The sequence below is a fragment of the Chiloscyllium plagiosum genome, chromosome 25 (genome assembly GCF_004010195.1).
Source record: "Chiloscyllium plagiosum isolate BGI_BamShark_2017 chromosome 25, ASM401019v2, whole genome shotgun sequence".
Lineage (NCBI taxonomy): Eukaryota > Metazoa > Chordata > Chondrichthyes > Orectolobiformes > Hemiscylliidae > Chiloscyllium > Chiloscyllium plagiosum.
The window spans coordinates 15,455,489-15,472,659 of NC_057734.1; the positions used below are offsets into that span (position 1 = coordinate 15,455,489).

The window sequence follows — 17,171 nt, forward strand, 5'->3', positions numbered from 1 at the left end:
CTCACAACCCCACCCCAGACAGACACACACACACAGACAGACAAAGACCCACATGCACACATATATTTTGTGGGGTGAATTTGTACTTGCAGAGTTACATTGTACTTTGCTCAAAAACTGCATGAATTTATGTAAAACTCTGTTATCTCACTTTTTAGATTAGAATCAATCTAAACATCATGGCATAGACAGAGAACACGGGGCCAATACCTTCAATATATTGTCTAGCTATCACCATTGTTAACAGCTAACCCGAGAATGCAACTTTAAAAACAAGGTTTTGTGATTTACACATGAAAGAAGTGAAACTATCATTGTATTCTAACAGATGAAAGGCTTAACAGAAAATCAATTTTTCAATGTATAACTTCAGTTACATCACACTGTAAATTTTTGCTATAAATTCTGTGTTACGATTGAGCCCTCCACTATCACCTCATGAAGGAGCGTCGCTCCGAAAGCTAGTGTGCTTCCAATTAAAACTGTTGGACTATAACCTGGTGCTGCGTGATTTTTAGTTTTGATGCTAGATCACATTAGGCAGAGCTTGCTTTTTCACACCTAAGACAGAGTAACCTTGGTCAAAATGGTAAATCGCTGCAAACACAAACTAAACATCTGGACGGGTATATGAATAGGAAAGATTTAGAGTGATATGGGCCTGGGTCAGATTGAGATGTCTGGTCAGCATGGATTAGTTAGACGGAAGGATCTGTTTGTCTCTGAACTCTGACTCTAATTGCAGCTTGTTCGATTTACCACAAAGTAGCTACTTCTATTGGGCATTGCTTGATAAGGTATGGCCAGTTTTAATTTGGCTAATATTTTTATTTCCCATTTTGCTATCACGATTTTCTACAACCGGACTGTGAAGGTGTAGTGGAGTTTAAAATCCAGCCAAGAGTTTGAATAAGTTGTAGGAGTTACATATTTATGGAGCCACTTATTTATATTCAGCTTCTGCCAAACTCATCATAATGAAACAGAATGTAAGGTACCTGTGTCTGACAGTTTTTGGCAGCAGTCCTGTCAATACCATTACTTCTCTGAATTCTACTTTTGATCTCCCCTACATTGAAAGCACGGTTTTGTACCACCACCCTATTCATTGTCTCAAAGACTTTTTTGATCCAATCCCCAGTCTTCATACGATTGAAGGAAACAGTCCGAGCCTGTTAAGGCCCCTTAGTAAACTTGAAAAGTTAGAACTGGTATCATCGTTGCCTTTTCTGTTTTTACCCATTCTCCAGTATGTCAATACCTTTTTATATGATGCAAAGACTAGAGCTATGCACAGTACTGTGTGGTCTAATCAAGATTCCATACAAGTGTGCATAATGTCTCTGTTTCTTAACTCTTTCCTTCAGAAGAAATAACTCCCAGAGTTCAGTTTACCTTTTTAAAACATTTTTCCAACCTATTTGTCTATTTCCCTAAAAATATTTGCACTATTACCCTATTTGAATACTTACAGCATCTTGGATGTGTTAAAATATCCCAAGACACTTCGTTAAATAACAGAAAAATAATTGCTATTTATGTATGGATATGTGTTACTGATTGAAGGTTTCGAGGTGAAGAGGTGAAGAAAGTGGTAGTGGAACCAGCAAATAAAAGAGAAAATGTTTGTTTAATGCAGGTAAAACTAGCAGCACTTTGATCTCTGCAGTGCAATCGCACCAAAGTCATGCATTAACAACTTCAAAGATTGGTTTTAAAATGGGTTAGGAGCCCTCTCACAGTTGCAGCAGCTGTTGATTAATGGGCAGCTTATTGACAATCTATCAATCGGTCATTGTAACCAGCAATTGGCCATCATCGTTTCTAGCAACATTAACAGGGATGCTAGTTGCTCATTATATAATGTATTAGATGGTTTAGGGAGATGTTTTAGTTATTTTTTAAACCAAACTCAATGTTTTTAGTTCAGCTGTGAAAAGTTCTGATTTTTTAAAAAGGGTTTCTAACAATGTTTCTTCATGTCTGTGCAACAATTGAGCAGAAGGAGGGGAGACAGTAGAAGCATGGGGGAAACAAAGATATAGCTGCATAGAGAGAAAATAGGCAGAGGCAAACTTCTAGGATTCGTTCAGCTTCCAGCAGAGTTTAGAACATAGGACAGTTACAGGAATGTGCCCTTTAGTCCACAATGTTGTGCTGAACATGACTCCAAATTGAACTAATCCCTTCTGCCTGCTCTTGGTCCATATCCCTCCACTTATTACATACAAATTTACTTATCTAAAAGTCTTTAAATTTCCCCTTTTTGTATCTGCATCCTCCTCCATCGCCACCCTAGCAGTGCATTCCAGCCACCTACCTGTGTTTAAAAAAAAAAGCTTGTCCCTCACATTTCCTTTGAACTCTCCCCTCTCACCTTAAATGCATGCCCTTAGTATTAGACACTCCAACTCTGGGGGTAAAATCATTCTCTAAGGAGAGGTTCATAATGTGGCTGTGCTTCTCCAGGGGACTTGTCACAGAGTAATGTTGCTTCCTGCAGCAAGAACTGCAGTCATCCACCACAGCTAGCACAGTGTTTCCTTGGGGCAGGCAAAGTTGTCCCTCAACATCCCCTTTTTGTTTTTGCCATTGACCCCTTTGGGTTGTAACAGATTGCTTCATATAATTTCATGCCTGCTATACTTTGTAAATACTGGAGAATATTTTAAACTGCTAGCTGCACAGTCCTTACTTAAAAGTTGGCTTTTGGAACTCTGATACACTTAGTTATTCACCAAACCCAATTTCCTGGCAGGTCCTTGAATGGACTCTCAATATACACACCCAAAACAGGCAGAAAGTTGGATAAAGGCTCCTGTGCATGTAAGAGGGTGTCTGCTCAGCTTTCAAGGAGAAGTGGCAAATGCCACTCCCAGATGTTGAAAGAATTAATTCACATCACAAGACCCAATTCAAACATTTAGTTGCATTTATTCATTTCAGTGGATCTTTGTATTTTTGAGCCTACCTCTCTACTGAGTTCTGTTGCAGAACCCTTTGTGCTAGTTGTGTTCTAGAACACAATTTCATGGTGACTTATTTTAAAGAAGGGAGGGTAATAGTAATAGCAAACTGAAAACTTTATGGATGCAAAATTGACTGCATTGTGTGTGGAATGTGCATCCAAACACCTTTGCCAAGTTTACTCCAAATGAAGCTTTTAGTTTTAATTATCTTTAAAGTGAAATAGATTTAAAGCCAAGGAAAGTAAAATTGCTGCAAAAGGGTCCACGTGGTGATTGCATCTAGTTCTATCACTGTGTGGTAGGAAAGACAAAAGTAAACTGGCATTCCCTAATGTTAATATGTGCTCCACTGACTGAAAGATGCAACAGAACAATTCATTCTGTGAGACAGGAACAAATGAAGACCTCTTTTGAAGGTGTCAAGAATAGCCAGTATTAAATTAACTTAGCTAAAGCTTTTCAGTCACCAACAGGAGAGAAAAATGAAATAGCCTCCATACACTGCTGTGAGCTTGGTTAACCTAAGAGAATTAATAATTTGTGTTTTTGATTTGTGCAGGTACGTTTTTATAATTCAAAAATCATACCAAGAAAGAGAGAATGCTCCAGAGAGTTCTGTCATCACCAAGATGAAAGGAATTGCAATGTCAAATTCATCCCTGGGAGTGAAAATATGGGATGTGGTAGAGTATGTTCATCCACCAGAGGTAGGGCCTGGACGGTATTCTTTCCACTGAAGGAATCAAATCTTGCAGGGTTACATTCCTATGGGCACTTCCATGTCTTTGGTGTTCTCAAGTGTCTAGTTTGCATGTGTCAGCCAGATGTTTTGTACTGGAATGACTCTCAAATATTGAGAAAATAAGCGAAAGCCACTGCCTTCAGTGGGTGTGAACTTCCAGTTGTGTGATAGATCAGGGGCAGGAATCTGTGATGACATTATTCTCTGCTTTGCCCAGGAGCTTTGGGCCAAATTGAATGCCTTGCCCATGCCCCCACTTCTCACGGCAGGTTTGCTGGGCAGGCGACATTTAATCATATGGGAATGTGGCGATCACACCATCTTCTCATTCTCTGCCTGATTACATCTGTTCCTTTCCACATGCTGTCATCACTGGAATTCACTCAGTGATGGGCAGGAGACTGGCTATGATGGATACCTGAAAAACAAACACTGTTAATGACAGAGCTTCATCACCTCCCACACCCCCCTCCACCAACCTACACCCCCCCCGCCCTTGCTGCTAAATCCCCCTTCCTGACATCACTGACATATGTCCATTGACAATCCCATGATTTGGGAGGGTATAGTGTCCGAGTGGCACTACCCACTGGCCAGTAGCTCTTACTCAGTAACTGGAACTTCTGCCTGAGGTTCTTTATTCTGGTGAGGGCTTTCTGCTGCACTATTATTGATGTTTAATTTGGCCTTCTCAAAGAGGTGATATGTGGAAGACCCGTATTACTTCCAGTAACCTCAGGCTGGAATGGCGATACATAATGATCATTCAGAGTATTTTACATGAAGGAAAAAATTGATATTGAATGCATTTTTTATATTGCTACTTAAGACTTTGCAATTGATTAAACAAAGTAAGTTTGATCACAGACAATTGTCACATGCTCAGTCAGAGCCCAGCTTTACCCCATCCACTTGTACAATATCAAAATTGATCCATTTCTGTCACTGCAATAATCTTTCGGTAGTGCATTGAACTACTACTCTGGAGTATGTGCTCAAGACCTGAAGCAAGCCATCGCCGAACCAAGGCTAACAGCTACACTGATAATTTTCACAGGAATATTTTTGTCTTGATTTATGTCATTTGTATGTTGTAAGCTTCATGACAAAGGAACACATACCATCCACATGGCTTATCACACCCTACTAGTTAACAAAACCTTCGTTTAACAGAGTAAAGTGACTTATTCCCTCACCTGTATTGAATGAGTCCTTGTCTCCTGATGAAATTCTTGTGATTTCCAAACTACTCTTGTAGAACTCTAATTCCTCCCAACTACCTTGAACTGTTGACTGTATTTCTCACCTTTTTTTTAATTCTAGGGTCGTGATATTTTCAGTGTTACTGTACGAACCATAACCACACCATTGCAGAAGCTGCAGTACTGTCCTGAGGTAAGATCCTGTCTAATGATATTGAAATCCGCCTTCCACCAGTTTGGACACTTCACGTATACACTGTCCTTGTCCCTTTACATATTGGCTTTGAAACTTACAGTTACAGTCCCTATTCTCAAAATACTCAACTGCTGAATTTTCAACCGCTGGATTCGCTAGGATTGGGTTGAGCACTGCTCCATCGCTAGTTTGGCTATCTACATACTGGGAGAAAGTGAGGACTGCAGATGTTGGAGGTTAGAGTCAAGAGTGTGGTGCTGGGAAAGCAGAGCAGGCCAGTCTGCATCCAAGGAGCAGGAGAATTAACATTTCGGGCACTGTCCTGGATGCACTTTAAAAATTACACCCGTCTCATTCTTTCACACAAAGGCAATCTCTGTTAATGTGAGCATAGTTGAAGTCCCCTCCAACTTTAACCCTTTTCTCTCATGCCTTTCTATGATTTTTGTACATAGCTATTGCTCTATCTCTCCATGACTTTGCTGGGTTTACAGTACAGTAATCACACCCTTTTTTTTAGTTCTAAGCTCGTTTAAGACCCTTCTGAGACATCCACCCTCATTACTGCTGTGATGGTTTCCTTTATCAATATGCTATAGTCCCGCCTCCTTTTCTTGCTCCCCCCACCCCATTCATCCTGCCTGAAACTTCTATAACCTGAAATGTTGAGCTGCCAGTCTTGTTCTTCCTTCAACTATGTCTCAGCAATTGTAATAATGTCATATTCCCACGTACTGATCTAAGTTCATCCACCCAACAAGTCAAACTCCCTGTATTAAACAGACTGTGTTATACAGTCAGGAGGGTGTTCTCTGGGTGTTCTCAACATTGACTGCAGACCCCATGAAGTCTCATGGCTTCAGGTTAAACTTGGGCAAGGAAACCTCCTGCTGTTTACTACGTACGGTTCTACCTCAGCTGATGAATCAGTACTCCTCCGTGTTGAACAACATTCAGAAGAAGCATTGAAGGGCACAAAATGTACTCTGGGTGGGGGATTTCAATCTGCACCACCAAGAGTGACTTAGCAGCAGTATGACTGAGCTGTTCAGGTCCTAAAGGACATAGCTGCTTGACTGGGTCTGTTAGAGACATAAGAAAACTGCAGATACTGCAATCCAAGGTCGACAGCAAGCCAGGCAGCATCAGGAAGTGGAGAAGTCAATGTTTCAGATGTAACCCTCCTTCAGGACTGGGGATGGGAGTAAGGGGAACTGCAGATAAGAGGGCGTTGGGAGCAGAGTGCTGATGTGAGGATCAGTGAACACAGGTAAAGGATACGACCTGGATGGTTAATGGGAGGAATGAATCTGGCTGGTGGCTGGAAGTAAGGGTCAGTCAGAGGAATGAAAGGGAGGGGGTGGGGCAGGATAGGGAGTCAGGGGATGGGAAGGGAGGTTATTTGAAATTGGAGAACTCAATGTTGAGTCCTCTGGGCCGTAGGTAGCCCAGGCAGAAAATGAGGTGTTGTTCCTCCAATCTGCGGTCTGATTCATTGTGGCAATGGAGTAGGCCAAGGATGGCCGTGTTTGAAAGGAACTGGGAAGAGGAATTAAAATGGGAGGTGACTGGGAGGTCAGGTTGGTCCCTTCAGGCCCTCAGCTTGTTCCTCTCCAACAGAGCCATCGGTCCCCCTCCACCAATACCCTCCTCCGCCTCGCTGAACTAGTCCTCACCCCTAACTTTTCCTTTACTCCTCCCAATTTCTCCAAATCCAGGTGATGGCTGTGGGCATGTGGTTGAGCCCCAGCTATGACTGCCTATTTGTTGGCTACGTAGAACAGTCCCTCTTCAATACCTACACCGGCACTGTGCCCCAACTCTTCCCCTGTTACATTGATGACTGCATCGGTGCTGCATCCTGCACCCAGGCTGAACTGGAGCAGTTCATCAACTTCGCCCACAACTTCCACCTTACCCTCTAATTCACTTGGTCCATCTGTGACACCTCCCTCCCTTTCGTGACCTCTCCACTTCTATCTCCCCTGACAGTCTCCATATGGATGTTACTATAAACCCATAGACTCTCACATCTACCTGAACTACACCACCTCCCACTCAGTGTATTGCAAGAACTCCATTCCGTTCTCCCAATTTCTCCACCTCCGCCACATCTACTCAGATGAGGAGACATTCCTCTCCTGAGCATCCCAGATGCCCAACTATTTTGAGCAACATGCTTTTCCTCCCTCTGTTATCCAGACTGCACTACCTCCATTTCCCATAACTCCCCTTCAACTCCTCCTGCTCCAAACACAATAAAGACAGGGGCCCCCATGTCTTCCCCTACCACCCCATCAGTCTCCGCATCCAACATATCATCCTTTAAACACTTTTGTTTTGCAAACTCAAACTAGACCCCACCACCAAGAACATCTTCCCCATCCCACCTCTCTCCACCTTCTGCAAGGACCTTTCCGTTTATCAGTCCTTGGTTTGTGCCACTCTCCCCAACCACCCCCTGAACCCCCAGATACCTTCTCCTGCAACCAGAAAAGATGCAAAACCTGCCAGTACACCAACCCCTCATCTCCATCCAGGGCCCCAAACAGTCCTTCCAGGTGAGACAGAGGTACACCTGCCTCTCCTCCAACCTGGTTTATTGCATTAGGTGCTCCTGATATGGTTTTCTCTACATCGGTTGACCAAACATAAACTCAGGGCATGTTTCACCGAGCATCACAGCCAGACCCGCAGGGGCTGACCTAACCTCCCAGTCACTGCCCATTTTAATTCCCCTTCCCACTCCCTTTCCAACATGACCATCCCGGCCTCCTCCATTTCCACAATGAATCAGACTGCAAATTGGAGGAACAACAGCTCCTCCTCCATCTGGGCGGCCTACAGCTCAGAGGACTCAACATTCAGTTCTCCAATTTCAAATCACCTCCCTTCCAATCCCCTGACTCCCTATTCAGCCCCTCCCCCTCCCTTCCATTCCTCTAACTGATCCTTCCTTCCAGCCACCAGCCAGATTCTTACCTCCCATCAACCAACCAGATTGGACCCTCAACCTGTGTTCACCTATTTCTACCTCACCACCCCGTGCCCCCACCCCCACCAAAACATCACTCCACGCCCCAACAGCATCTCCTTTATCTGCAGCTCCCTTTAAACCCATCCCCAGCCCTGAAGGAGGGTTACGTCTGCAATGTTGACTTCTTCACCACCTGATGTAGCTTGGCTTGCTGTGTTCTTCCAGCCTCCTGCTTGCCTGCTCTAGACTGAGTTCGCAGCGAGTAGTGAGGGAACCAACAAGAGGAAAAAACATACTTGACCTCGTCCTTACCAATCTGCCGGCTGCAGATGCATGCAGATTGGTAAGGACGAGGCGGCACGGTGGCACAGTGGTTAGCACTGCTGCCTCACAGCGCCTATAGACCTGGGTTCAGTTCCCGCCTCAGGCGACTGACTGTGTGGAGTTTGCACGTTCTTCCCGTGTCTGCGTGGGTTTCCTCCGGGTGCTCCGGTTTCCTCCCACAGTCCAAAGATGTGCAGGTCAGGTGAATTGGCCATGCTAAATTGCCTGTAGTGTTAGGTAAGGGGCAAATGTAGGGGTATGGGTGGGTTGCGCTTCGGTGGGTCGGTGTGGACTTGTTGGGCTGAAGGGCCTGTTTCCACACTGTAATGTAATGTAATCTAATCTGTCCATGACAGTATCGGTAAGAGCGATCACTGTCCATTCCTTGTGAAGATATAGTCCAGCCTTCATATTGAGAATAACCTCTATCGTGTTGTGTGGCACTATCACAGTGCTTTATGGGACAGACTTTGATCACACGTAGCAACCCAAGACTGGGCATCCATAAGGTCCTATGGGCCATCCATAGCAGCAGAACTGTATTCCATCATAATCTGTAATCTCATGGCCTGGCATATTCCCCATTCAACCATTACCATCAAGCAAGGAGATCAACTCTAGTTCAATAGCGAGTGTAAGAGGGCATGCCAAGAGCAACAGCAGGCCTACCTGAAGATGAGGTGTCATTCTGATGAAGCCGCCAAACAGTATAAGCAGCAAGTGATAGACAGAGCTGAGTGATCTGACTGCCAAAGGTTGAGATCTAAGCTCTGCAGTCCTGCTAGATCTAGTCGAGAATGGCGGTAGACAATTAAATAACAGACGAGAGGAAGAGTCTCAACAAATACCTCCATCCTCAATGATGGAAGAGCCCAGCACATCACTGTAAAAGGTAAGGCTAAAGCTTTCACAGCAATCTTCAGCCAGAAATGCCGAGTAGATGATCTAACTTCGACTCCTCCAGTAGTCCCCTGCTTTATGGATACCAGTCTTCAGCCAATTTGATTCACTCCACTTGGTATCAAGTAATGGTTGGAGGCACTGGATACTGCAAAGGCTACAGGCACTGAACATTCCTGCAATAGTACTGAAGACTCGTGCTTCAGAACTTGCCACTCCCTGAGCCAAGCTATTCCAGTACATTTACAATACTGGCATCTACCCGACGATATAGAAAATTGCCCTGGTATGTCCTGTACACAAAAAGCAGGACAAAGCCAACCGAGACAATTTCCACTCCATCAGTCTACTCTCGATCATCAGTAAAGGGATAGAAGGTCTCATCAATAGTGCTAAGAAGCAGCATCTGCTCAGCAATAACTTGCTCAGTGACACCCAGTTTGGGGTTCATCAGGACCACTCAACTCCTGACCTCATTACAGCCTTGGTTCAAACATGGACAAATCCCAGAGTTCAGGTGAGAGTGACAGCTCTTGACATCAAGACTGCATTTGACCAAGTGTGGCATTGAGAAGCCCTGGCAAAACTGGAAACAATGGATATCAGGGGGCAAACTCTCTGATGGTTAGAGACGTACCTAACATGTAGGAAAATGGCCATGATTGTTGGAGGTCAGTCATCTCAACTCCAGGACATCTCTGCTGGAGTTCCTCAGGTTAATGTTCTAGGTTTAACCACCTTCAGCTGCTTCATCAATGACCTTCCCTCCATCAAAAGCTCAGAATTGGGGATGTTTGCTAATAACTGCACAGTGTTCAGCACCATTCGTGACACCTCAGACACTGATGCAATCCATGTGCAAATGCAACAAGAACTAGACAATATCCAGGTTTAGGCTGACCAATACTACAGAAATGCCAGGCAATGACCATCATGAATAACAGACAATCTAACCACTGTCCCTTGACATTCAATGATGTTACCATCACGGAATCCCGCACTATCAACATCCTGGGAATATCATTGACCAGAAACTCAACTAGACTCATCACATAAACACAGCGTCTACAAGAGTAAGTCAGAAGCTAGGAATACTGCAATGAATAACTCACCTCCTGACTCCTCAAAACCTGTCCCCCATCTACAAGGCACAAGTCAGGAGTGTGATGGAATATTCCCCACTTGCCTGGATGGGTGCAGCTCCAACAACACTCAAGAAGGTTAACACCATCCAGGATAAAGTAGCCCACTTAATTGGCACCACATCCAGTAGCAGCAGTGTGTGCTATCTACATGACACAATGCAGAAATTCACTAAAGACCCTCAGACAGCACCTTCCAAATCCATGATCACTTCCATCTAGAAGGACAAGGGCAACATCTACGTAGGAACATCACCAATTTCAAGTTCCCCTCCAAGCCAGTTACCATCCTGACTTAGAAATATAGAACATAAAACAATACAGCGCAGAACAGCCCCTTCAGTCCTCGATGTTGTGCCGACCTGTGAATTAATCTAAGCCCATCCCCCATACTGTCTCATTATCATCCATGTGCTTATCAAAGGACTGTTTAAATGCCCATAATCTGGCTGAGTCAACTACATTGGCAAGCAGGGCATTCCATATCCTTACCACTCTCTGAATAAAGAATCTGCCTCTGACATCTGTCTTAAATCTATCACCCCTCAATTTACAGTTATGCCCCCTCGTACAAGTCATCATCCTAAAAAAGAGACTCTCACTAATCCTTTGATCATCTTGTATGTCTCTATTAAATCCCCTCCTAGCCTTCTTCTCTCCAAAGACAACAGACCTAAATACCTCAGTCTTTCCTCATAAGACCTTCCCTCCAGACCAGGCAACATCCTGGTAAATCTCCTCTGCACCTTTTCCAACGCTTCCACATCCTTCCTGTAATGGGACGACCAGAACTGTACACAACATTCCAAGTGAGGCCACACTAGAGTTTTGTACAGTTGCAGCATGACCATAATGTCTCCAGAACCCAATCCCTCTATGAATGAAACCTAACGCACAGTATGTCTTCTTAACAGCATTATCAACCTGGGTGGCAACTTTCAGGGACCTATGTACATGGACACCAAGATCCCTCTGCGTATCCACATACCAAGAATCTTTCCATTGACCTAGTATTCTGCCTTCCTGTTATTGTTCCCAAAATGAATCACTTTATTTTTATCTGCATTAAACTCCATTTACCACCTCTCAGCCCAAATCTGCAGGTTATCCAAGTCCCCCTGCAACCTGTAACATTCTTCCAAACTGTCCACTACTCCACTGACTTTAGTGTCATCTGCACGCTTACTAACCCATCCACCTATGCCCGCGTCCAACTCGTTTATAACAGCAATGGTCCCAAAACAGATCCTTGTGACACACCACTAGTAACTGGACTCCAGGCTGAATATTTTCCATCAACCACCACTCACTGCCTTCTTACAGAAAGCCACTTTCTAATCCAAACTGCTAAATCACTCTCAATCCTATGCCTCTGCATTTTGTCCAAAAGCCTACCATGTGGAACATTATCAAAGGCTTTACTGAAGTCCATGTACAGCACATCAACTGATTCTATCTTCATCCACATACTTGGTCACCTTCTCAAAAAACTCAATGACATTTGTGAGGCACGACCCGCCCTTGACAAAACCATGTTGACTATCTCCAATCAAATTGTTGCTTTCTAGATGATTTCAAATCCTATCTCTTATAATCCTTTCCAAAACTTTTCCTATAACAGACATAAGGCTCACTGGTCTATAATTATCTGAGTCGTCTCTACTGCCCTTCTTGAACAAGGGCACAACATTTACAATCCTCCAGTCCTCTGCTACTAAACCTGTAGACAATGATGACTCAAAGATCAAGGCTAAAGGCTCAGCCATCTCCTCCCTAGCTTCCAAGAGAATCCTTGGATAAATCCCATCTGGCCCAGGGGACTTATCTACTTTCACACCACCTAGAATTGATAACACTTCCTCCTTACTAACCTCAATCCTTTCTAGTCTAATAACCTGTATCTCAGTCTTCGACAATATCCTCCTTTTCCTGAGTGAAAACAGATGAGAAATATTTATTTAGCACCTCTCCAATCTCCACAGGGTCCACGCACAACTTCCTACTTCTGTCTTTGACTGGCCCTATTCATACCCTAGTCTTCCTTTTATTCTTCACATACCTATAGAAAGCTTTAGGGTTCTCCTTTATTCTACCTGCTAAAGACTGCTCGTGTCCCCTTCTTGCTCTTCTTAACTCTCTCTTAAAATCCTTCCTAGCTAATCTGTAACTCTCTTCATCGGATTCATCTCATCTCAACATCACATAAAGCTCCCTCTTCTGCTTAATAGGAGATACAATTTCTTTAGCAAACCACGGTTCCCTTACCTTATCACTTCCTCCCTGCCTGACAGGGACATACCTACCAAGGACACGCAATATCTGTTCCTTAAATCAGCTCCACATTTCGATTGTCCCCATCCCTACATTTTGCTACCCCATTCTACGCCTCCTAAGTCTTGCCTAATCACATTAAAATTGCCCTTTCCCCATCTATAACTCTTGTCCTGTGGCATGTACCAATCCCATTCCATTGCTAAACTAAACATAACCAAATTATGGTTCGTCTCTTCAAAGTGCTCACCTACCCCTAAATCAAACACCTGGTCTGGTTTATTATCAAGTACCAGATCCAGTGTGGCCTCCCCTCTTGTCTGCCCTTCGACATACTGTGTCAGGAAACCTTCCTGCACACATTGGACAAAAACTGATGTACTAGAATTATAGCATTTCCAGTCAATGTTGGGGAAGTTAAAGAACCCCATAATAACCACCCTGTTCTTTTCATTCCTACCAGAATCGTTTTGCCGATCCTCTCCTCCACATCGCTGAAACTTTGTGGAGGCCTATAAAAAAAACTCCCAGCAGTGTGACCTCTCCTCCCTTGTTTCTAACCTCAGCCCACGCTACCTCATTAGACGAGTACTTGTCAAAAGTTCTTTCAGCCACCGTTATAGTGTTCTTGACTAACAAGGCCACATCTCCCTCCCTCTTATACTACCTTTCCTGTTCTGAATGAAAGGTCTAAACCCTAGAACCTGCAACATCCATTTCTGACCCTGCTCTATCCATGTTTCTGAAATGGCCACAACATCGAAGTCCAAGGTAACTATCCATGCTGCAAGCTCACCTACCTTATTCTGGATACTCCAGGCGTTGAAGTAGACACACTTCAAACCAGCTTGCTGTCTGCCAGCACACTCCTGTGACCATGAAATCCTGTCCCAGTCCTCCCTACTCACATCCTCCTGTGCACTGGAACTACACCACAGGTTCCCATCCCCCTGCTGAGCTAGTTTAAAACCACCTGAACAGCACTAGCAAATTTTCCACCCAGGATATTAATACCCCTGAAGTTCAAGTGAAGACTGTCCGGTTTGTAGAGTTATCACCGTTCCTTCACTGTCGCTGGGTTAAAATTTTTGCTGGAATTCCCTCCCTAAGAGCATTGTGGGTCAACCCAGCAGGTGGACTGCAGCGGTTCAAGAAGGCAGCTCATTCCACCTTCTCAGGGCAGCAAGGGAAGGACAATAAATACCAGCCAGCCAGTGATGCCCACGTTCCACAAAATAAAAATTAAATTTAGCTTTCTGGACCTCCCACATGGCCTTATCCCACCCTTGTCTTCTCCACCAACTGTACTGTCCTAGCATTCCTTCTACATCTGATTAGACTTTACTCCTGGCTTTACATCTGCCTTGGGTCCCATCCCCCTGCCAAATCAGTTTAAAATCAGTGTCTTTTCCTGACACTGAACTGAATTCATCGTCCTCAAAGTTTGATGCCATTGTTCCATGAGATTATGAATCATCAGTTGAATAAATAAAAAGTTTTACACACAAATATCCATCATTTATTTGAATATTTGTGGCATAAAATTTGAACCTTGATCTGTTTTTTTTGGTAATTCATATCTTGCAAAATAAAGGACTAGCTTCTTCACTATCATTTCTGCTGTTATTTTCCACACGTACTACCTCAGGAAATCTTGTCAAAGCATCCATTCATGTTAACAGGGACTGATTCCCACTCCTGGTCTTAGGTAAGAGTCCAACACAATGCTTTAAGCGGACACTTTGAAAGCTAGTGTCAGAATCAAAGGTATACCTTTAATTGACACTTGAGGTTTCCCCATTATCTAACAATAGTGGCATGGCTGGCAAAATCTACCACATTGATATGTAATCTTGGCCAATGAAAATGTTTTAATATCTTAATCTGTAGTTTCCTTTTATGTCGGTGCCCTTCCATGAGAATTTTGGGAGCCTCTTGTAAAATGATGTCATGACACTCAGATGGAACTGCCACCTGATTCATTCCTCATCAGCTGGTATTTGAGATGGCTCACATTTCCTCATGAACAGTCTTTTTAAATGATAACACACAAATGAATAAAATGAAGCAATCATATATGTCAATGTTTATATATATCAATTTGGAAATTCCTATCCTAAACAGCAAAAGGAAAATAAATCTCCTTATTTTTCCTCAGCCAAATCCTTTACTCAACCCCAGTGAAGCATCACTCCTATCTTAACTCTATAATTTCTTCCTTTTGATAACTGATGAGCTGGCAACATTTCTTTTTGGTGTCCTTCTGTAGATTCACCAGATAGGCCTTTGTCTCTTTCTCCATGGGATGCAAAAATACAGGCTAATTCTTTGTTTCTTTCCAGCTCTGATGGCCTGGAAGTTTCTTCCCAGTTCTGACAGCATGGGGCCTTTTGAAAACAAAACCAAAACCATCTCTCTGCTGCAATGAAATATTTATTTCGAACTCATCCTGCTAGTGACCCTGATTATCTGCTCCTGTAGGTTATAAAACACAACTTGGTAGACACTCAGGGATTAACTATTGAGATAGCTTGCTAAGACATTCAGCTTACATCAGATACTTTCCTGAAAAGACTATTTTAAGCGCAATATTCACAATCTCCACCCCAGACTTAAATGTAACAGTTAACATAGCGTTAATTACAAAACCTCTTTGCACGTTTCCCATTTACTAGTTCATGAGCATAGGCAGCCTTGAGACAGATTGCACACTAATTGTCAAGGAACTGACTATGACAGTGATTTCAGGTTTTCCATGGCTCTATTTTAGAAGAATATTCCTTTATTGACAGATATAAAAGTGGTCTTTCACCTTTTGCAATCTTCTTCTGCCCAATCCCCCCACTCCCACTTGTACTTGCAGCCTCCTATTACCCCCAAATTTCCTTTGCATTCTCTTTCTGTCTTATTTGCAGCCTCTTCTTACCCTATGTGCTGTGTATGTGTAGCCTACGTACCTGCTTATCCAAATAGCTTCTCATTCCCCTACCTTGTAACCCTCTTTTCTCCTCATCACTCCAACCGGAGAGTACATGCTGCCACTGAAGATATTTGTCCATAATCCTTGAATGGTCAATTATCCGTTTCATTAGTTTTAATGAAGGATTCCAGATGCAAAATTAACCTGCCTTTTTTGTGTCATTGTTCTAATTTTTAGTACTTCCAATCTTTATTTCAAACAGTCACTGCTTGTATATCTTTTCTTGTAATTGGGTGTTATAGAATCTTAACACATTCAAATGTTATTCCAAGAATTATAGTTAAATTGTGACTGATGACATTTTATGACCAAGTTCCCAAATTAAAAACTACTTCTGTAAATAAAAATAAGCTTTTTATTTAATAATAATAGCATTTCTCTATTAAATTCTTCTCTAGGATGACAGTGTTCCTGGATCTAGATGCACATCTGACTCAGATTGTCTGGCTGGAGAAATGGAATTACTAGGAAATGGTAAACGTGAATGGCATAGTCTGAGGAGGGCTTGGGCAAGGCTGTAAGGATAGGTTGTCAATTGAAGATGGAATGAGCTACACAATCAACATTTCATTTTATATTGTGGATGGCAGTAATTATTATTAGATTATTATCTGTTCAGTGGGCTGTATGTCATATATTGTAAGCTTCAGGAACTTTAGTGTTGAATGCTCAGACTGATAATGCTGTCCTTGTGGACTTGGGAATATCCCTTACTTAAGAATGATTCTTTAATTCTGAAAAAGTCTCTTGCCTTCGGCATTGTTCCCCTCCCCTACAAATCTATGGTAACTAACTCCCTTCTCAAAGAAGACTTCAGGTTCTTGTCAAATACATTGCTGCCTTTGCTCTCACAGGCCCTATAATGTACTGTAGTCTTCTAAATCAGTTCTCTTCTTTTCTAGAGTTTGATCTGCTGCAATCAAGTACTATCCTTTCATAGGACTGGACCAGTTTATATCAGCATCACAAATAGAATTCTATATGACTATGGCCCTTGCAAACTATCCCCCAATTTCCTCTGAACTTAGCTGTTATTTTTAACAAGGTTGGCCACAATCCTCTGCCAACACCTGTCCTCATTCACCGCAATATGTGGGACTTCACAAGTCTTGTTCCATTCTTATTTATTCAGTCATATCCAGAGGGTTGCCTGTGCTGGCTCCTCATCCTGCTGCTGAACTATTACATTTGTGTATCCTCAATGCATCTCATTTCCCATTTATATTACTGCTAGATGATATCATCCAAAAACAGTTGCAACATCTACATTGATAACACTCCATCACTACCACCTCTGTTGACGACGACTCCATTGCTAAGTGATCACATTGTTTGTCTGATATCCAGTACTGAATGAGTCAAAATTTCCCCAATTAAATATTAGGAAGACCAAAGCTACTATCTTTGGTCCCCAACACAAATTTTGTTCCATGTTCACCAATTACAACTTTTATCCTGAATCGAACAG

General features: G+C 42.9%; 1 protein-coding gene across 6 annotated transcripts in view; it reads left to right on the top strand.

The window, feature by feature from the left end:
- The window catches only part of LOC122562601 (P2X purinoceptor 2-like), a 79,044-nt gene that overhangs the window by 5,358 nt on the left and 56,515 nt on the right, over positions 1–17,171 (top strand). For all 6 annotated transcript variants that reach the window (XM_043715577.1, XM_043715578.1, XM_043715581.1 and 3 more), the window contains exons 2-4: positions 3,529–3,676; positions 5,035–5,106; positions 16,102–16,177. In XM_043715577.1, coding sequence (XP_043571512.1) covers positions 3,529–3,676; positions 5,035–5,106; positions 16,102–16,177 — 296 coding nt within the window. The remainder of the gene's footprint in view (positions 1–3,528; positions 3,677–5,034; positions 5,107–16,101; positions 16,178–17,171) is intronic.